Below are 22,125 nucleotides of genomic sequence, written 5' to 3' on the forward strand. Positions count from 1 at the left end.
GTGTTTTCGCTCAATAAACACTCACAACACCCGGTCTGGGAATCGAAACCGCGATCCTATGACCGCGAGTCCGCTGCCCTAACCACTGGGCCATTGCGCCTCTACTCTCTGAATCTAATGCATAATCAACATGAATCAGATCATATGGGAATGTTACCTTGTTATTGGTAGCTCTGCTCAACCAGGACTGACCTATGATCAAAAATATTCACACTATGACTGTTTTCTCCAGGGCTACATCATTTATCTGTTATTTTTTTAAGATGATAAGGTATGGTTTGAGGGACAGTTGGTTGCTAATTCTAGCAGACCAAGTAACTATGTAGAGTCTCCCTTATTTCATTTACTTTGCTCAGAATGTTATCCTTTAGGTTTCTATCATCATTTAGGTTTACCAAGAAAGACAGAAATGTGTTAAAGAATGGAAAAAGAGAAAACGAATGGTAACTTTCTTTTTTCTTTTTCTTTTTTTTTTATTCTTGTGTCTCTGATCACGAATAAATTGTGCTTTATATATATCAATATATACATATATATATATATATATATAAAGCACAATTTAACGATTTATTCGTGATCAGAGTTGTTCAAAAACCGAGGTACTAATGTAGGCGGAGACGGACTATATGTAATCTGAACCTTCCCCCCCCATATTTATTAATTTTTTTTTACCGAATCCCACGTTTTAGGCTATGAAGATTCTGATTCTGAAAAAAAATTGTTTGAAAAATTTCAACCCCCCCCCCCCCCCCCCCCCCAGGCTATTTACATGCCAGAAATAACAGCCAAATCTCACAAAACTAGGGTTAGGGTTTGAGTTAGGGTTAGGTTTACCATGTGGATCTATATAAAAACCGGGGGGGGGGGGGGGGGAATCGAAATTTTGAAAAAAAATTTTCAGAATCGGAATCTCCATAGCCTAAAACGTGGGATTCCGTAAAAAAAATAAAAAATAAGGGGGGAAGGTTCAGATTACATATAGTCCATCTGGACCCTTATGTATATGGTGGTGCACCAGCATGACCGCAGCCACTTGGCTGAAACACATAAATAAATACATGTACATACAAACACATACATGATTTTTCCTTCTAAGAAAGTTATGTACAAATATTTGTGCATTTGTAATTGTATGTACTTCTATTAATGTACTTCTATTAATGTACTCAGATTTAAGTTCAAGTATGGGCTTGATTTTCCCTTTATTAGATGAGAAATAAAAGTTGCAGTTATATACATTAACTTACACTCCAGCTTCTATACACAATATAATGCAACTTTTATTGTTGTTATATGCCTAAACTCCGTGCTGTGTTCCACTCTTGTATATGAATAGTTGCAAAATCATTGCTATTCTATAAATTGTGCAAATTCATCTGGCCTGTGTTCGCTGCATTCATGACCAAAGCATTCACTTTAGTGTCATATTTGCAATGCTCTCAGCAGCTTATTCATAATTGCAAGTATACAGAGACATGCACAATCATTGATAAACATTTAAACTCATGTGCACACACACACACACACTCGTATATATTTACACACAAAATACTAACTAGGAGCATAACTTCAATAATCAATTATTTAAACAATATTATTGAGAAAAAAATATATTATTGGAAGTTTTGTGTCTCCACATCCAATATAAAACAACTTAGTACTTGTGTGTATGGATGCACATGTGTGTGGATGCGCACGTGTGTGTGAAACTGTTTTTTGCTTTTTACCAGAACATTTCCATCAAAGAAAATCGACCAATGTATTTCTTTCTTTATTGAAGGCCAATGATATTTTAAATGCCATCCTAGAAGGTTACCCCAAAACCAAGAAACATTTATATGTGAGTATTGATTACTCTCTTAAGATTTTAATCTTTTGATATAGTGATGCACTTAGAACTGATTGCGGTATTCAGAGCTAAAAAGATATATCATTATCATTTTCTCCTTTTCATTTTCTTATATATATATATATTGTCATCGTCGTTTAACATCCGCCTTCCATGCTTGTAATGTTCTTCAACTGTCCATCTTTTATCCTTATTCCATTGGTGTTATTTTACTTATCAATGTATTAATGTATATATTATTTTACACACAAATATATATATACGACAGGCTTCTTTCAGTTTCCATCTACCAAATCCTCTCACAAGGCTTTGGTCGGCCCGAGGCTATAGTAGAAGACATTTGCCCAAGATGCCACGCAGTGGGACTGAACCCGGAACCATGTGGTTGGTAAGCAAGCTACTTACCACACAACTGCTCCTGCGCCTCTGATCATAAATTTTCAGCAAGATTGATCTGAATTAAGCAACTTTTACACAATTACACTACAATAACACCATTATTTATTTCAATTTATTTTTCTTCTGTTTGCAGGAAGAAATTGGTGTTGAAACTGATGAAGACTGTGGTGTGACTATTCCAAATATTTAAAGTCACAAAAACCATTGAAACCAGTCTATTTATAGCAAGACAGAATTGTTTATTTCAATTGAAATTTATTTTATGTTGAAAATAATTTATTAATTCACTTGGTAAGTTTTGTTTATTTGGTTGTCATTTATTTCATTTTGTTTTAAAACTTGTTTGATAATGTTGATTTTCAAAGGCCATGTTATGGGAAAATGGAAATAGGATTGCTGTTAAATCCAGGTATTTCCTGGGAGTATTTTTGTGTAGATATAAAGCAACTTGAAGGAGAGACAACCCATACTACCTGCTGTTTGTCTGTAGTCGTTACACAGTAAAAGGCTACATAATGTAGACCTCGTCCTCCAAGTCATTATTGGTAGCACTACTGTGTGGAAACATTTCTTGTTATTTAAACATCAACAGAAAGCAAAACGAGCCCACTTTTCTCAGGTAAGAGGCTCCATGTCTTGGAGACTAGATTAATGACATTCTCCAAACCAGACTTTCAAAGGAGGCTCAAACAAGATGGGAAAAGCTGGAAGTCATCAGAAAGGAATGCAGGGGACCATATGATGATGGCCTGGGGTTTACAGGAAGCTGAAGAGCTAACAATAACCACAAATGCTTACGGTATATATGAAGTGAAAGGAGTTTTAACTAAAACTGAAACCTGTATTTATATTACTTTTTTCTCTCATCTGTAAACTGATTGAGAATTTCTTTTAAACTTACCTCTAAAATGTGTTCTTTATTATTACTACCAGTTGGTTGTGACATTTCATTTCTCACTACAATCTCTGTTACCTTTTTCCGGTATTAGAATAAACACAGAGGGCTGTTCTAAAGGCCTTAATACTATTTACTTACATGTCTGTTAGAATCCTATTCCCACTTGGGTCATTTTTGCCTTTCATCCTCCGATGTGGTTAATAAAATAAGTACCAGCCAAATACTGGAGCTGATATGATCAACTATATTGTCTCTGAAAATTTATCATCTTGTGTTTATTTTAGAAGTCATTAAATTGATACATCTCTTTACATTTTAAGATTAAATCCCATCAACAATGTTGTTTCTTTTCATAGTTGGGGGTTGATATAATTGGTTATATACTACACTCACTCACACAAGAAATTTGTCACCTTTTGCTGGCACATGTAAAGACATTTGAGCGAGATCGTTGCCAGTGCCGCTGGACTGGCTCCTGTGCAGGTGGCGCGTAAAATACACCATTTTGAGCGTGGTCGTTGCCAGTACCACCTGACTGGCCTTTGTGCAGGTGGCACGTAAAAGCACCCACTACACTCTCGGAGTGATTGGCGTTAGGAAGGGCATCCAGCTGTAGAAACTCTGCCAAATCAGATTGGAGCCTGGTGTAGCCACCTGGTCAACCAGTCCTCAGTCAAATCGTCCAACCCATGCTAGCACGGAAAGTGGATGTTAAACGATGATGATGATGAAATCACAGCTTCAGTGCTAAGCTCCATGAAGTAAGAGGGCTTAATCAAACCTGCTTGATTAGTTGACAAAGATTTTTGTATGTACAAAATGTATTATGAATAATTGTGTAGTAACAGAAAAGGTATCTGGCTGTAAAACAATGTCTCAGTAAGATATTCATCTAACCTATGCTAGAAAAGGAAAGCAAACAAATGACTATATATAAAGTACCTTTTAACACCCTAACCACTGACATGGCATGTTAGATAACAGTATAAATGTTCCCATTGTTTAAGGACTTTAAAATAAGTTAAGTTGGTGGAGGGAAGGATATCATGTTCAGAATTTGTAGAGAGACCAATATCAGTTAAATTATTGATTGGGAGGGGGGCTTCTTTTTTTTTTCAATAAATTAATTATTCATAATGGAAACCTTGTGTAAATGTTTGTCTTGTACATATTGTTGGATTCTACAAGTATTTGGAAATTTAGAACCAAAAAATTAAGTATTTATATCCTACCTTGCTTTGGTGTTGATGGAAAACTAAAATATAAAAATACACCCTTCCAAATTTCCATCCTGCTTGAAATTCACCAACAGCACACTGATCCCTTCCCCCATCCACCTTTTTTTTTCTTTAAGATATTTACTGATCAGTTCCTAACAGGACTGATGGAATTTTTATAAAACTGAACATTAATATTATCGAGAGAATAAGATTTACCTCCCTTACCAAGGAACAGCGACAGCACAAAAATATGATGTGAGTACACCAGAATACACCTGATGGGACAAACTAAACTCATCGTTTTCATTTAGTGTCAAGGGAAATCCTTCTTCAACTTACACTCATATAAGTCAAACTCAAGTATTGCAAGCTAACAGATCATCATCATCTAAGTTTTTACATCTACTTTCTTCATGCTGGTACGAAATAGATGAGACTTCTTGAGGTATTATTCCACAGCTGCATGCCAACCCTTACTTGTTTTCCAATGAGATAATTCCATTTGATCTTGTCCTTTGAAAGACGAATGGATGTGGGTTTACAGAGGACAGAAATGTCACTGCTGAAACAATGCAAAAACACATCGATAATCAACATTCATATATATATATATATATACACACACACAGGTGCAGGCTGTACCACATGGTTCTAGGTTCGGTCCCACCAATGGCACATAGGGCAAGTGCCTTCTACTATAGCCCCAGGTCAATCAAAACCATGTGAGTGAATTTGGTAGATGGAAACTGAAAAAAGCTCATTGTATGTGTTATTATTGTTTCTTTGCCTTGCCATTGTGTAGTAGATGTAAACAAATGTCACCATCATGCGAGCAGTGTCCTTTATTCCCAATCTTGTGTCTGCTTATGGAGAAATATTACCTTACTTGGAAACAGGTGAGGGTTGGCAACACAAAGAGCATCCAACCTAATCAAGCATGGAAGAATGAACATAAAAATGATGATATATGACAGGCTTTCGTAGTTTCCATCTACCAAAACCAAAAAATATCACAAAGCATGAGTTTTTAACTTCCGAAGTTTGGTCCAGGTCAGCCTTCATGAAGTAGATTTGTCATCAAAGACATTCCAGTTTCGACCAGCCAGACTTTTGTTTTTCTTTTCTTCAAGTTGTCTGCTTCCAAAACCACATTAATTCTTTGGCTGCTAATTCTAACAATCCAGTAAGTGTCTAAAACATGTGAAAGTACTGAAGTATAGTTGTCTTTGATTTTTTTTTTTTTTTAATGAACAAAGATTGATAAATGCCAAGAAAAAGTTATTAAAAAGCTACATTTAATTATTCTTCTTCAAATAATTTTTTTTTTTAGAAATTACAAACAAATTCATTAACACATGTTTAATTTTCTGGTACTAAAATTGTTTGATAGTTCTGTTGTCTTTGATAAGGATAAGTACAGGTAATAAAAAAAAACACTAATTCAAAAAAAAAATTTTTTTAAAATATGAGCCTAAAACATTATTTATATAAAGTTATATAGAAAGTTGCTCTAAATAATTCCACATATTATATAATTATCATCATTTATTAGCACGTACATGCCCACACACACACATATGTGCATGCACACACACACACACATACACATAACCAAACATGATAACAAACAACCAACCAGCCTCCACCTGTACAGAGAAGTGTTATGTGGTGAGCGTATGTTAACAATATGAAATCTGCTTTTACTCCATGCGTGTTTATACATACATAAATATATAATATACATATGCATTATATATAATATACATATATACAGACACACACGCAAACACACACACACACACATTTAATATACATATATATACACACACATTACATATATATGTATATATATTGTATATATAAACGCATATATATAAATATATGCTAAGATAATGAGAGTTGTATGGAAATGTGAGGGTTGGCAGCAGTGTCAGCAGATCTGCTGAAACTAACTAACATTGGTCTACAGTGATAAAAACATCACAACAGTCCAAATCGTTCTGCTCGTTTCCTTTTCTTTTCCTGTTGAAAATAGGGAAGAAAAAAAAATTACAAACAGTTAGTAGAACGAGGGAAAAGGATAAAAAAAAGAGAGAGAAAAACATGGTAGAAATTGGATTAATCAAAGCAAAACATTGAGCCAACTTAGTCAGAACATTATTCTAGTTCTCACAGCTACAATACAAGAGAAATCTTTAAAATCAAAAGCCAGTCTACCACAAGGAACTTCATTAACCTTTTTGCATTCAGATTACTCATTTATGATGGACTCTCAAAAACAATGTGTGAGTGTTCAGCCCTCGCCGAACAACCTGCACAAATGATTTGTTTATAGTGACCAAGTGTTTGTGCCGCACATTAGTTCACTCTCTCTCTATGAAATCAACGTTGTCTGATCAGATGCACTGTGTACCACGTGTCAGGTGTCTGATCAGGAGCACTGGGTACCACATATCAGAGCAATGTGAGATGGAGTGTTTTGCTCAAGAACACAACGCACAACCCAGTCTAGGAATTGAAATCACGATCGCTAGATTGTGAGTGTAGCACCTAACCACTAAGCCATGCACCCTCACTATATATCACTTACTTAGCCATGTAATATTATAACTCGTAAGTTACCTCATCATTTCACATTTGTCTTGCTTCTATATGTTGGTTCCCTGATGATGGATATATGTGGAATCCCAGCAGCTCTTACTTCTTTGGAGTAGAGTACACATATATTTTGAAACATGTGTAGGAATTAAAGGTACTTTTATTTAGATGCGTTTTGCTCCATTTATTGTTTGTATATATATATATATATATATATATATATATATATATATATATATATATATATATATATATATATATATATATATATATATATATATATATATATATATATATATATATATATATATATATATATATATATATATATATATATATATATATATATATATATATATATATATATATATATATATATATATATATATATATATATATATATATATATATATATATATATATATATATATATATATATATATATATATATATATATATAACAGGTTGAGTCAGGATTTTTTTTTTAATTTTCGCTATCAAGTGCAATGCTTATGAATTCGCATTGTTTTGATTTAATCATGCATTATCTTGTTACTTTGAGATCTCAATGCTGTGTTTACATATTTTTAGAATGACATTGTAGGATATGTGTGAGAAGCCAGATCTTCACAATTTGAGTTGGATATGACCAGTTTAAATGCTAAAGGGATAAGGAAAAAGTCATGCCATAGTGTTTATTGCAGTATCTTGTCTATCTTGTGGAGGCACAATGGCCCAGTGATTAGGGCAGCGGACTCGCGGTCATAGGATCGCGGTTTCGATTGCCAGACCGGGCGTTGTGAGTGTTTATTGAGTGAAAACACCTAAAGCTCCACGAGGCTCCGGCAGGGGATGGTGGCGAACCCTGCTGTAATCTTTCACCACAACTTTCTCTCACTTTTACTTCCTATTTCTGTTGTACCTGTAATTCAAAGGGTCAGCCTTGTCACGCTGACGGAGTGCCAACAACAATAACAACTTATCTATCTTATATTCAATTTTCAGGGGGTAGTGACTATTCATTTACTGTTTTATTTCCACTTCTTTCATTCATTGGAATGCAGCAATGTGGGAACACTGCCTTGAAGGATTCAGTTGAACAAGGTGACCCCAGTCCTTACATTTTTTAAAGCCTGATATTTTAGTTTCTTTTGCAGATGTAAACAAACCAATACTGGTTGTTAAGCAGTGGTGGACAAAAATGCACACACTCACACACACAATGGGCTTCCAAACAATTTCTGTCTACCAGATCCAAAGACTGGTAAGGGAATGTAAAGTATGGTAGATGTCTGATGGGGGGTATTCACTTGGTTGCACATCTCTGAACAGGTTCCAGGAGGTCAATGTCTTGAGCAAGATAGGGGTTCCAGACTGGTGATGCAAATTCCAAGTGTGGCCACACCATAGCCTATACAGCATTAAACAGATAACTGGAGAGTGGCTGACAAAGGCATTGCTGAGTGATGCCAAGACACCCTCAGCCTTCTTGACAATTTTAGAGATGTGCTTTGTCCAGTGCAAATTGCTGCTGACAGTAATGCCCAGGTCGTGTTCACAAGAAAACTTCTGTAGAGAGAGTATGTGGACACTGGGTTTTTTTCCTCCCAAAATGCATGGTGATACACTTGTCCACAGCCAGTGATCCATTGTTGCATTGTGTCCAGGTCTGATTGCAGGAAAGATCTATAGTGTTCAGGATCTGTCCCTTTTTTATCTCAAGGTACAGCTTGATGTCATCTCCATATTGTGGCACAGTGGCATTCTTTTTAAGTTGGCATATATATCATTAATGTATGCAACAAATAAAAGGGGACCAAGAACAGATCCCTGCGGTGCATCAGATGACATCGCATAGGGTGAAGAATGCTGTGCTAGAACTGTAACTACCTCTTTTCAGCTGAGAATGAAGGATTCCAACCAGTTAAAAAGATCATCTTTCACACCCATTGTAGAGAGTTTTGTCATAAGTCTTTTGTGTGGCACAGAATTTTTAATTTAGCTTTAGCAAAGTCAACTTCTTGTGAACTCAATGCAAAATTTAAAAAGTTAACAATATTTACCTCAATCTCATCTGATTTTTTGCTGCTAAGAGTTGAATCAGCAGCAGCAGTGGTGGTGGTGGTGGTGGTAGTAGTAGTAGTAGTAGTAGTAGAATTGTTAGAAGGTGTAATAGTACCACTTCCGGATGTTGGACTTGAAACAAGCTGTCCAAATCTTTCTTTCCTTTTCCGGCGTTTAACTTCATCTTCCAACTGTCAAAAAGAATGATAAAGCAATAAGTTAGTGCCATCTTATGCAATGAACAGACTTGTAGTATAAGAGTTGAAATGAAAAGGTAGGAGGGAAAAGTGTTTTTACACTCTAATCTTGTTACTGGTTGGTTCACCAAGATCAATGACAGAAATCACTTGCAATATCTCTCTATCATATTCAGATACAAATAGAGAGATTAAGATTAAAGATGGATAATCATAAGGAACAGGCAGAGAAGAAAGAAGGGGTTAAAAAATGAATGAGACCAGACTGAAATCATCATTACTTTTCTATCTTAATCCTTCAACTTAGAGCTATGAAGACGTGACCTGATAAATCATTGAGATTTAGGAAAGTTTATCACATGAAGGTAGAGACACAACACTCTTTTGTTTTTTGTGAATCTGTAATAACATAGTCAGAGAGTGGATTCTGTGATAATAATAAAATAAAGACAAAAACAGAGGAGATATTAAAAAAATAAATGTTCATACTCGAGATAAAGTATTGGAGACTATCGTTCCAAATCTCTCAGCCCGTTTTTTCAGTCGGTCAAGGTCATCTGCCTGTAGAAATAAATATACATTAAAACAGTAAACAAAAAGAGATTAGTTTTGATTAAAGCTAAATATTAAATATGTTCTCTTAATAAACATAACTGAGTAATAAAACAAGAAATGAGAAGTAGTTGTATAAGCAAAACAAAACAAAAGATCTGAAAAGGAAATAAAAAAAGACACAAATACAAGCAACGAAATGGCAAAAAATAATGTTCGTATGCATGGTAAAAATGGGTGCTTACTTCTGGAAGAATAAATGCTAAGAAGAATGGCCATTTTATGCAGGAATGATGATAAAAAGATGGTGGTTTGTGGAAAATTTGTTATAAGAAAAATGTCAAGTTGGAAAATGAGAAATAATTGATAATATAGCTGGTTATCTACAAAAAGATTTTTTAAAAAGAGCTATATATGAAGGAATAATAATAAGTATGCGAACAGGTTATATGAGGAACGGACAATAAAAATTAAAAGAGTTGGCTTTTCAAAAGACAAGTGGCAAAAACAAATTAAGATGAAAAATTGTTACACGTTTCTTATTTCTTTACTGCCCACAAGGGGCTAAACATAGAGGGGACAAAGAAGGGATTAGGTCGATTACATTGACGACAGTGCATAATTGGTACTTAATTTATCGACCCCAAAAGGATGAAAGGCAAATACCGCTAAGCATTTAGCCCGGCGTGCTAATGTTTCCGTCAGCTTGCCACCTTTGTGGGTGAATTGGTTGAATGTTGGATATAATAGCTTTTGGGATTTAGTTAGGTTCTTTTCCATTTTGATTTCAAATTCTGCTTGGCTATACTTTGCTTTCATCTTTCTGGGGTCAAAGAAAATGCTGGAATCCACTATATACATCCACTCCTAAGATCTTTTGTTTATGTTAGAAAACTTAATTGTTATGAATGCTAAGCAGTAGAAATAAATTTGGTAACTATAGGTGCTGGTATGGTTGTGTGGTTAAGAAACTTGTTTTTCAACCATGTGGTCTTGAATTCAGTCCCACTGTGTGACACCATGAATGTGTATCTTCTACTATAACTCTGGGCTGACTAAAACCTTGTGAGAGGGCTTGGTAGACAGAAACTGAAAGAAGCCTATTGTTTATATATGTATATATATATATATATATATATATATATAAAATGTATGTATGTTCATGTGTATTTGTGTGTACCCTTGTCTAGAGAACATGTGATCATTATATGATGAAGATCAATATCATCATCCTAGAAGCAATGATGTTAAAAGATTACAAACTCGAGACTTCATCATCATCATCATCATCATCACCACCATCATATGTCTGTTTTCCATGCTGGCATGGGTTGGACAGTTTGACAACATAAACAAAAGTACTGACATTCATAATAATAATTTCGAACACAAACACAATACCAGAAATTTAGAAGAGTGGGGGTGATTAATTCATTAAATAAACCTCAGTACTTCATTGGTACTTTATTTTTTTTTTTTTTCTACCCCAAAAAATGAAATGCTAAGTTGAACCCAGTAGGATTTGAACTCGGAAAGTAGAGCCAGAACTTTGTCCAAGCCAAAATCATTCTGCAAATTCACCACACTAGCAACAACAATACCAACAGTAACATTGATATTACTATTATTATTATTATTATAAACTCACTAAGTCTACTCTGTGGAGTGACTAGTGTTAGGAAGGGCATCCAACCGTAGAAACCATGCCAAAACAGATGACTGGATCCTGGTGCAGCTTTCTGCCGAGCTAGCTCCTTGTCAAACCATCCAACCCATGCCAGCATGGAAAGCAGACATTAAAGGATGATGATAATATGTTCATATAAAATTAGTAAAAACAGACACCAGTGTGGCTGTGTGATCGACTGACTCACACACACACACACACACATACATATCTTGAAACACTTACCAAAACTGGTGCTGGTGCTATTTTGCCTGAATGTTTACTGGTAAGGGTGGAACTAGAATCATTGTTATTAGCAAGACCAAATCTAAAAAAAAGAGAAAGAAATAAAATGAAGAATAATGTTATGAGTATTACCAAGAACAAACAGAGTTTATGAAACTGCTAAAAGCCATCAGCAATCTACATCTTAGAAAACATTGCTGCAACTAGAGGGATTTAAAAAATTCACTTAAGTTATACAACATCAGACCCTTCAGTTAATACAGTAACCTCTATGTGATTGTTCAACCTAATAGAAATAGTAGCCAAATATCCCTTAAATGTATTGCAAAAAAAATGGAAGGATAAACTAGAGAATGATACAATGTCTAGAAAGAAATAGATCGAATGGTTACCACAGCCTGAATGCCTTTAGGCTCATATCTGTTCAATCAGATCTAACTTGGGACTAAACAACATCAACAACATTCATCAGTCTGGAGCATTTTTCCAGATGCTGTTGTTGGAATCATCTTTAACTACAGAATTAAACCCTTCAAGAACTAAGCCCGTGAATCTTTGAACCAATGCATTTAATCATAATATCACAAATATGCTTTGTACAAAATTTAAAAAATCTTACAGACTACACTATACAAAAAGAAATTTCATAATAGATATATGCATACAAGTATGTATGAATGAATGCATGTATTATGAGATAAGTTCAACAGGTTCATTTTTGGTTCACTCCAGTTCAGAGATCCACAGACTTGGTTCTGCCAGTGCCATGTAATAGCACAGGTGCTGGTGTCACATAAAAAGCACCCAGTACATTCTGTAAAGTGGTTGGCATTAGGTAAGGCATCCATTTGTTCTAACACACACTGTAAAGTGGTTGGTGTTAGGAAGGGCATCCAGCAGTAGAAAGGAAGCCAAATTAGATTGGAACCTTGTGCAGCTCTCCTTCTTGCCAGCTCTGGTTAAACTGTACAACCCATGGCAGCATGAAAAATAGATGTTAAAGAATGATGATGATGACTTAAGTTAATATTAATATCATCATCATCGTTTAACGTCCGCTTTCCATGCTAGCATGGGTTGGACGATTTGACTGAGGACTGGTGAATCAGATGGCTACACCAGGCTCCAAACTGATTTGGCAGAGTTTCTACAGCTGGATGCCCTTCCTAACGCCAACCACTCAATAGTTAGAAAAAAATCATCAGCTTGTCAGCAATTCATCTGAGAACATTTAGACATTACATTACCTTGCAGCTCTGGCAGCTTTCTTATCTGTGTCATTACTGATGCCAAATCTTTCAGCTCGCTGCTTTAATTTCTAAACAAATTTTGAAAAAGACACAAGGTAAAGCTGAATTCTTTGGAAAATAAATAGAATAACTGTGGTACAAAATTGAACATACACTTCAAATGATTATTAAATGAAAACATTAAGATTTACAATCTATAAATATTTCAGAATTGTAAGTGTTAAGTAAGTGACATGGTCAGTGTGGAATAAATAAAACCTACTGATAAATCTTCTATGATCATAATTATTTAACAATAGGGAGTATCAACTCCAATAGAAAGAAGAATGAGAATTATGACATCCATACCTTTTTCTAAATAGCTATTTTACTTGGAGCAAATGAAACAGCAATGGCAAAGAACTGAATATGGGTTGCAGATTAACACATGTTCAACAGCACATACACATACCAACACAAATATTCCATAAACATGCATACACCTACGCAAATCCTAACACACACACACACAAGTCCCACCGGAAATATATTTATTTCATCTCACCTCTTCTGCAGATAGTGGAGGTTTGATAGGCACCAGAGGTGAAGTTGATGACTCAGGACTGCTAGTTTCAATTTTGACAGGAACAAATGGTTTTGTTGTCTCACTGGGCATCTTGGTCTCTGGTAGTGATTCAGATTTCTCTTCTTGCTGTGTCTCTAATCTGATTGAGGTTTAAGAAAAATTCTCTTAATTAAAAACTTGAGTTAACTAGGACAAACAGTGAATTACATATTTACTTGTGCATAAGTTGTGCTATTTTATTACTGGATTTTAACCAAAAGAAAAAGAAAAACAGAAGCACAACTTATATGCATGGCAAAGTTAAAACTATGAAGGGAAAAATTTTGTACCATGATTAAATACTAAATTAGGGTTGTGACTTATACACAAATAAATACGGTAACTCTAAAGTGAGTAATTTCTTCAGAACTGTGTATTTACCTAGAGCTTCATGACGTTAGGTCAGTTTATTTTCCAATGGCTTAGCCACAGAAAGAAGAGGAACAGTCACAAACTTTTGCAGGACTTCTCAAACTGAGAGAACGGTGGAAGAAATCTCATACTAAGAACCTGGTCCAAATATACTCAGCTAAAGCCCTAAGGGCCAAATGAGCAACAGAATAAGTCTACCACTCAAAGTTGCACATTTCAGCAGGCTCTGACATTGATTTCAGTCATCAAAATATCAAGGTCGCATCAAAGAGAAAACAATTTGCCTGATGTCCCCCATCAACTAGTTCCACTTCACAAACAAAAGAACGAGAATCTTTATCAAATTTGTAAATATTTCAAATACCAATATTTTCTTGCTAGCACGAGTGGGATGATCCAGCAATATCATACAAGCAACACTTTATGAAATCATCATCATCATCATCATCGTCGTTTAACGTCCGCTTTCCATGCTAGCATGGGTTGGACGATTTGACTGAGGACTGGTGGACCAGATGGCTACACCAGGCTCCAATCTGATTTGGCAGAGTTTCTACAGCTGGATGCCCTTCCTAACGCCAACCACTCCGAGAGTGTAGTGGGTGCTTTTACGTGTCACCGGCACGAAGGCCAGTCAGGCGGTACTGGCAACAGCTACACTCAAAATGGTGTATTTTACGTGCCACCTGCAGAGGAGCCAGTCCAGCGGCACTAAAAAACCCTTAACATTCAGATTACTGTCAAATGTAATGCTTATTTATTCACACTGTTTTGAATTAATCCTGCATTATCTAGAACTCTGAGACTTTAATGCTGAGATTATTCATGTTTAGCAGGACATTGTGGTATCGGTTAGTCCAGATTTGGCCAATCTGAACATAAAACAAGTAAAATATTTGGGCTTGATATGGCCAGTTTAAATGCTTAAGGGTTAAACCGGCATTTAATGAGGATTATCAATAATTTGTTATGGAAACAAATAATGATAAAAAACAATCAAGTGATAAATAAATAAGCCCCTAACACTTACATTGTCATACTGGCAGCAGTTTCCCTTATGACCACTTTAGTTTCAGCAGCATCAGTAGCATCTGAGTCACTGATGTTATCCATTTCCTCATCACCGGTTAACTGTAAATTGAAGGGCAGAAAAAGAGTAAAAAAAAAAAAAATAACAAGTGATAATGGATAGTTAAAAATGGGGAGATAGAAGATTCAGTGAAAAAATGTTGGAGTAAAGAACAATGATTAGAAGAGGGGCAAAAAACATCTAGTATGGAGATCTCTTCAACCATTTCGGTAATCTCTTGCCCTCCCATACAAGCTCAGTTGTCTTGGCTTTATCTTACCACTGGGCACATTAAGAACAAGGTGTCTTATGTGTGTACAATTTTTTTGCACTCTAAAACAATTTAGCATTAGTCTAGCATTTGTCTATGCAACTGCTATGCCACCATCAAATTTGACAGACAAGTCAGCACTTGCTCTAATTCTTCATGTTCTCATTTCAAATGTCACAAAGGTCAATTTTGCACTCATCCTTCCAGCATCAATGAAATAGAGCCGGGGGGGGGGGGGGGAGTTAGAGTGTTGGACAAAATACTTAATGGTGTTTGTTCCAGCTCTAAGTTCAGCTTTGACAACACAGGTGTTAAGTTGTATCAGTTGCTGAACATACTTGCATGTATGGACAATTGTTAGACTTTCATGAAAAACATTGTCCAAGCTTATACTATGGAGAGAATCTTCCTAGGTTCTTGATCAATGGAAGTTGTCTTTATATTATGATCTTTAAAATTTTTTAAGGCAATGAGAAAGCACAGACAGTAAAGCCATATTGTAGAATGTTTTACAGTAGTGGGTCTTCTGATTCATCAAAATCTGCCTGGGTTGACAATGCTTTTATTCATTATTTTGGCTTATTTCTATGGATGTTGAAGGGATGAATAGAGAAAGTAGCAAACATACTGGGGGTTCATTTACATTCACTACACTCATCTCTAATGTTGTAGTCAAGTGTTTACTAGCATAATAAATCGTTAATTATACACACAAAATTGAAACAAGGCACCTTAATGTAGGCCAAGAAAACTGAGACAGATAGAGTAGGGTACACTGTACCTTGAGAACACAACTACAGTAAGGGACTAGATCAGTTATGGGCAAACTGCAGCCTGCAGAACATTCAGAAACACACATCTTGAAATTTTAAGAGTGCCACCTGCCTGAAGATGAGCCACATCTCATGTGAACTGCTTGTTGAAAAAGGTTGCCCATGTCTGGTATAGACTACCATCTTTATCTCATAAAACCTCAAAATCCAGGATAAAACTAAACTGAGTCAACCAAATAAACCACAAACAGACACACCCTTCATACTGACAAAATCAAAACAAAAGAAAAAGGCTTAAACTTTTCTTGAAATAACTTTTTAGTAATAAAGTTACTTTCTGGTACATAAAAGGCATTTCATTAAAATCATGATGGGAGAATTAAATTTAGATATTAAATATCCAGATGGTTTTAGGTGGGTCGAGTGTATAAAAGATTTAGGGAATGCATTAAATTTACCTCATCAATCACAGCTCCATCAGGTTCTTCCTGGATATCTGTGTAACAAACAGACAAAATATTAAAATTTAGCAAAGATACAAGTGTTCATGAGAAATCTGCACTGAATCTAGGAACAAACCCGGAAAATGTCCCCCAAAGGAAGCATACCAATCTTGTCTTCTGAACAGCATTGCATATATCAAGACAAATTTATCACACTCCAACCCCATTTAACATAAATAGCATGATATTAGAATCTTCATTATTACTTCAAATTCTAGGTCTCATTATCACCAAGGAACTCTCCTGGTGAATGCCCATCCTAAACACATGAACAACAGGGTTTCCTCTTCCAAATAAGGAAATACTTCTTACTATGCAACAAATCTCAGATAAGATCCACAATGGAAAACTACATCCATATCTGGGAAAATGCTGCTGCTACAAACACACAGAGATATGCAAGACCATATCTATAAAATAGGCCATTCGACTGATTAGCATAAAGTCACTCACAGACACACCTTAATCTCTAGACCATAAACAAGCTGTCTCTTCTCTTTGTTTTTACTATTGTTATTATCATGGTCTCTGCTCAGCAGAGCTAGCTGGTCTAATGACACCTCCACTTAGGCACTCTCTACACATTTGTCTCTCCAGCACTCATCACTCAAATTGCATTCACCACACCCAACACACTAACTAACCAAAGTGCTGGCAGAGCAGCAGAAGTAACTCTGCGTGGAAATCGCCCAGGACAGGACATGCTGGACTGTGCAAACCATGACCCAAACTTCATGAAGACCATCATCACTCGTGATGAGACATGAATTTATGGTTTCTGCTCAATGCTTTTGGTCATTGGTCATCTAGAAGGGAAACGAAAATCTAACAAGCATGCACTACACGTCTGTAATTTGGGTGTAACAGCAAGGAACTGATGTGGCGTACCGGTGCAAAAATTTTCATGCATGCACATGAAGGGTGGTGTCACCTCCCACCCAAAGAACTTTGCTCACCCAGCACTGGTTTTGGTGGGAAAAATAGTCGGATACTTTTTGAATGCACCTCATATACCACACACACTGTAAAGTGATAGGGCATCCATCTATAGAAGCCATGCCAAACAGTCTTTGGAACACAATGCACTCTCTGTGCCCATCAGTTCTTGTCAAACTGTTCAACCTATGCCAGTATGGAACATGGACAGTAAATGATGGTCATCCTTCTTTCCCAATTAATGGGTTTTTTCTAGGTACACAGATTGGACATGTCCACTGAACAGCATGTCACAATTTGTCATCTTTCTCATTTGTAAGGACCAGCTTCCTAAAATCAGGCTTTACCACTTCTCTACCCAAATCTTTGTCAAAGTTATATAAATGTACTGAAATCTCATAATAAACATTCTAAATTAATCGAATGGATTAATATACTTTTACCAACCTGCTTCAGGATTGAGTGCTTTTTCCAGGCGGTTCAAAAGTTCTGCTTTTGTACCTATGGAAGACAAACCACGTTCCTTTAACTCTTTCCGTAATTCTGCAACCTAGGAAAAATAAATGAAAGACCTGAAGATAGCAAGGAAATACACATTGCTACATAGCAGCCCTTTAAGTTTTTTTCTATTATGAATTATCAACTATACACTGAAACCATACAGAATTATAATCAACATGCAACACTTATATCTGAGACTGCTTTCAAGTGAGTTTATGAGGGAGCCAGTATGGGGTCATTTCTCTGACTTGAAACAGAATACAAAATCTCTTTTAAAAAAGTCAGAGAGAGAGAGAAGGGCATATTGTATAATGTAATCTGAGATACATTATGTCTGAAAAGAAAGGATGGCAACAATGCCATTAATCATACGGCTCCTTAATCAGAGCTAACCTGAGGCTAAAGAACAGCCACATTCAAGAGAGAAGGGCAAAAATCCATTCATTAACACATTACAATTATACTGCTTTTTTTATCACTACTACAACAGTTTGCTCTCCTGTGATGTAACTAGCTGCTTATCACTTCCACTTAGGGCCCACATAACACATCAGTCTCTGCTAAGCCCTTCCTCCCAGTCTAAAACCACTACTGTGTTTCAACTCTTAGATCCTGCAATAAACCATTTTCCCTCAAGAACTTAACTTTCATGAATTCCCTCACTGCCATTGTCTTTCCGAGAGATATTGAGCAACAGATTTTCATTGATCTTTCCTGGTCTGAGAAAGACTGCAAAAATTACAAGCACAGCCTCTCTCTAGTCACTAAGTTACAGAAGAGAGTCATTTCTGCGACTATCTTAGGAAGTGCAGCTAATATATTCACCAACATTTATGACTGCATCAAAAAAGTTAGTCAATAAGCTAAAAAAAAAAAACCCTACTACACAATGCATTTTGTCTAATACAGCTAAAATCACTTCTGCACCTCTTAACTACCAACAGTCTACATCTCCCTCCTAAAAATCATAATACACGTGCCTTCCTTTCAACTCATTCCTATTATATCTCACATTCTGAAAGTATTAACTAAAAACAAGTATTAGCATCAGCAACTGAGAAGCTATCACTCATAACAGGACAATCCAGAGTTTCTTTATTCATTAAGAAGTGGACTACTATGAACAGTGGAGGCGCAATGGCCCAGTTGTTAGGGAAGCGGACTCGCGGTCATAGGATCGCGGTTTCGATTCCCAGACCGGACGTTTTGAGTGTTTATTGAGTGAAAACACCTAAAGCTCCACGAGGCTCCGGCAGGGGATGGTGGCAAACAAACCCTGCTGTACTCTTTCACCACAACTTTCTCTCTCTCTTACTTCCTGTTTCTGTTGTGCCTGTAATTCAAAGGGCCAGCCTTGTCACACTGTGTCACGCTGAATATCCCCGAGAACTACGTTAAGGGTACATGTGTCTGTGGAGTGCTCAGCCTTGTCACATTGTGTCACGCTGAGTATCCCCGAGAACTACGTTAAGGGTACACGTGTTTGTGGAGTGCTCAGCCACTTGCAAGTTAATTTCCCGAGCAGGTTGTTCCGTTGATCGGATCAACTGGAACCCTCGACGTTGTAAGCGACGGAGTGCCAACAACAACAACAACTATGAACAATTCTGTTGAGGATATTGTTGGGCCATTAAGGAGAAAAGTAAACAATGAAGCCATTAAGGAGAAAAGTAAACAATGAAGCCATCTGTCAAAACCTATCACCTCTGGAATGATCTACCTTCACTGTAAGATTTTTGCTACTAGGACTATATCTTGTTTATTGGTTATATATTTGTCAAGTTAACGCTAACACAATGGTATCAATAATCTGTTGAAATATGCTAAATCCAATTAAAAGCAGGGCAGGTTAAAATGTTATCTGTTAACATACATATTATTTACTTGACAAGAATAATTTATATTGATAAGGAAGTTTAGGAAATAACCATAACATTAACTGGTTTACAAATTTTAGATCTATGTAGATAATGCAAGAAGGATGTAAACTAAATAGTTGTTTAGCCCAAGGTAAACCCGGAGCCAACAGACTATGATCAGAAGTATTTCAACCATGATGATCCTGTCGTTTTTTTCCGGTTTGTTTACATCGGACTGCATTACCTAAGGTATTCTTTTTTTTTTTTTTTTATAAGTTGTGATTTAGAGGAAATCTGCCGATAATTCCAACACGTTGATCCACTCGCATGGAGGAATAATAAATGCTGAAGCTTCCTTGTTCGCTCAGAGGCTTGATGTTGTTGTAGCTTAGACCCAGGACAGCCCTGGTCGAGACCATGATCAAAAATATTCCATCCGTGACTTTCCCATCTAAATTTAACTTGTCCGATGTCTTCCTTTTCTGAAAACGGCAGGGTATGATTTAAAGAAATTTAGTTTTTCCTAGCAAGTCAGGCGACCGCGTAAAGATTACATCATGATTCATGAGGATCCACCGAGAGTTTTGTTGAAATTTAGGAGGGGGGGAGCACCAATAAACATTCTGGGAGGCAGTAACATCTATCTATTTAACATGTTTCAGATAGGTTATAGTTTTCCCTCTCACCGCTCAGTATTCTGAAGAATGTATTATTTTGAAGATTGTTTCCATAGTAAGAGATGTGCACGTGGTCAAAATCAGCAACGAATTCAATTGTTTATTTTTTACACAATAACCAACAAAAAATAATCAAGTGAATAAAGCGAAAAATAATTAATTCACACTTGTTTAACATGAACACTTCATCGTATCTCCTTAATTGCGATTGTATTTATTTAGATTAGATTTGGAAATTTAGCCGAATATATATATATATATATATATATATATATATATATATACATACATACATACACACTCTGATTTGATCGTGATACCAATCGATAATTACTATGGTAGTGTATAATTGTGTTTCTCCAAAAAAGTAGATTTCATTTCGTTTCGTTGACTTTGCATATAAGGCGCGAATCTAAATTATTTTTCTATTCTGTCCCTTTAAATCATTCATTTTTTATTATGATTCTACCAATCACTTACTTTCAACTTCTAAGAAAGGGAAAATTTGGTTGTTTCCTTTTCGTAGCGGCTTTTTTGTTTTTGTAATTCTTCCCCCTTCTACCACATTACTAAAAGTACACACAGTACACACTGCCGACAACACAAACCAATGGCAAAACAACATCAAAAGCTAAATGCAAATGCAACAATTGAACTAAAAGACAATGACACACCAGACCGGCATCATCAGCGTCATGCTAACCGTGTAACGTACCTTCATTTTACCATGCTGAGTACTGGGAATGTCTTCCACATTTACTTCGAGGTCAGCCATTTCTTTTTTATATACTTTTTTATTGAATCTGAAATTGGAATACCAGATCTGTTTTCTAACATTAAAGAGCTAACTAAAGCCAAGGAAAACAAAAATTTAATTAGAATATGTCAGAGTCACCTCCCTTGCAAAGTTATTTTATTACGGACGTTTGTTATTCTGTTCTGTTTCAGACGGTCATTTGACTGTGAGAAATAACCAAATTTCTCTCTCTTAAATTGCACCTTTGTCTTAAAGAAAGATACGGTGGACAATAGCTAGTACCCAGTATGCAAAAAGACGTGATGATCATGACTGGTAAACCTTCAGTCATATGTCGGGACACCGACGTGCTAATAAATACCTGCCAAATCGCCCTTGCGGTGATTTTGGTAGGATTGTTAGAGGGCCAGACAAAATGCTTAATGTTCTTTTTTCTTATGCCAGGGTAGCTAGTTTTACCTGGAAATGAACGAAGAGGAAACTATCTCTGAAGAGCCGGGCGGAGGTGGCAAATGCTTACATCTCATTCATTATCTAATGCTGACTGGCCGTCGTACCTTGCCTTGTTTCATAGCTAAGCAAAATGGAACTGATCTTTCGCTTTCTGTGGAGGGGATGTGTTCCTCTGGTCAGACGGTCTATTTACTGTTAATTTTTATTTAATGGAAGACTGGGCATGCTGTGGTTAATGATGTCCCGATTGTGACAACTCAAGCATTTCCTTGACGGTGAACAAGTGTGGTCACCGTTTGCTAGACACGGTTTTCCACAACTCGTCTCTTTAATGGAGCAGCAGTCCTGACTCAAGCGTAGGCTGAGGTGTCTGGCACTTTGAATGTCGTCAGATGCTCCTCGCCTTCTACC

At 36.2% G+C, this 22,125-nt stretch overlaps 2 protein-coding genes across 2 annotated transcripts in view; one reads left to right on the plus strand and one right to left on the minus strand.

The window, feature by feature from the left end:
* LOC106869649 (homologous-pairing protein 2 homolog) overlaps nucleotides 1-3,406 on the plus strand; it is a 17,765-nt gene extending 14,359 nt beyond the window's left edge. The window contains exons 7-9 of the mRNA XM_014915468.3: nucleotides 390-443; nucleotides 1,781-1,840; nucleotides 2,382-3,406. Coding sequence (XP_014770954.1) covers nucleotides 390-443; nucleotides 1,781-1,840; nucleotides 2,382-2,438 — 171 coding nt within the window. The 3' untranslated portion in view covers nucleotides 2,439-3,406. The remainder of the gene's footprint in view (nucleotides 1-389; nucleotides 444-1,780; nucleotides 1,841-2,381) is intronic.
* Nucleotides 3,407-5,644: 2,238 nt separating this feature from the next.
* LOC106869650 (uncharacterized) lies at nucleotides 5,645-21,292 on the minus strand. Its single transcript, XM_014915470.3, has 10 exons — nucleotides 21,220-21,292; nucleotides 17,915-18,017; nucleotides 16,487-16,524; nucleotides 14,946-15,046; nucleotides 13,484-13,643; nucleotides 12,937-13,007; nucleotides 11,690-11,771; nucleotides 9,715-9,786; nucleotides 9,028-9,219; nucleotides 5,645-6,388 (listed from the first exon to the last, which is right to left on the minus strand). Exons 1-10 carry the CDS (start codon nucleotides 21,277-21,279, stop codon nucleotides 6,347-6,349), a joined length of 921 nt encoding a protein of 306 aa, XP_014770956.2. The 5' UTR covers nucleotides 21,280-21,292; the 3' UTR covers nucleotides 5,645-6,346.
* Nucleotides 21,293-22,125: the final 833 nt, after the last annotated feature.

This window comes from Octopus bimaculoides, chromosome 9 (assembly GCF_046866305.1).
Source record: "Octopus bimaculoides isolate indiv1 chromosome 9, ASM4686630v1, whole genome shotgun sequence".
In the NCBI taxonomy this organism is placed as follows: domain Eukaryota; kingdom Metazoa; phylum Mollusca; class Cephalopoda; order Octopoda; family Octopodidae; genus Octopus; species Octopus bimaculoides.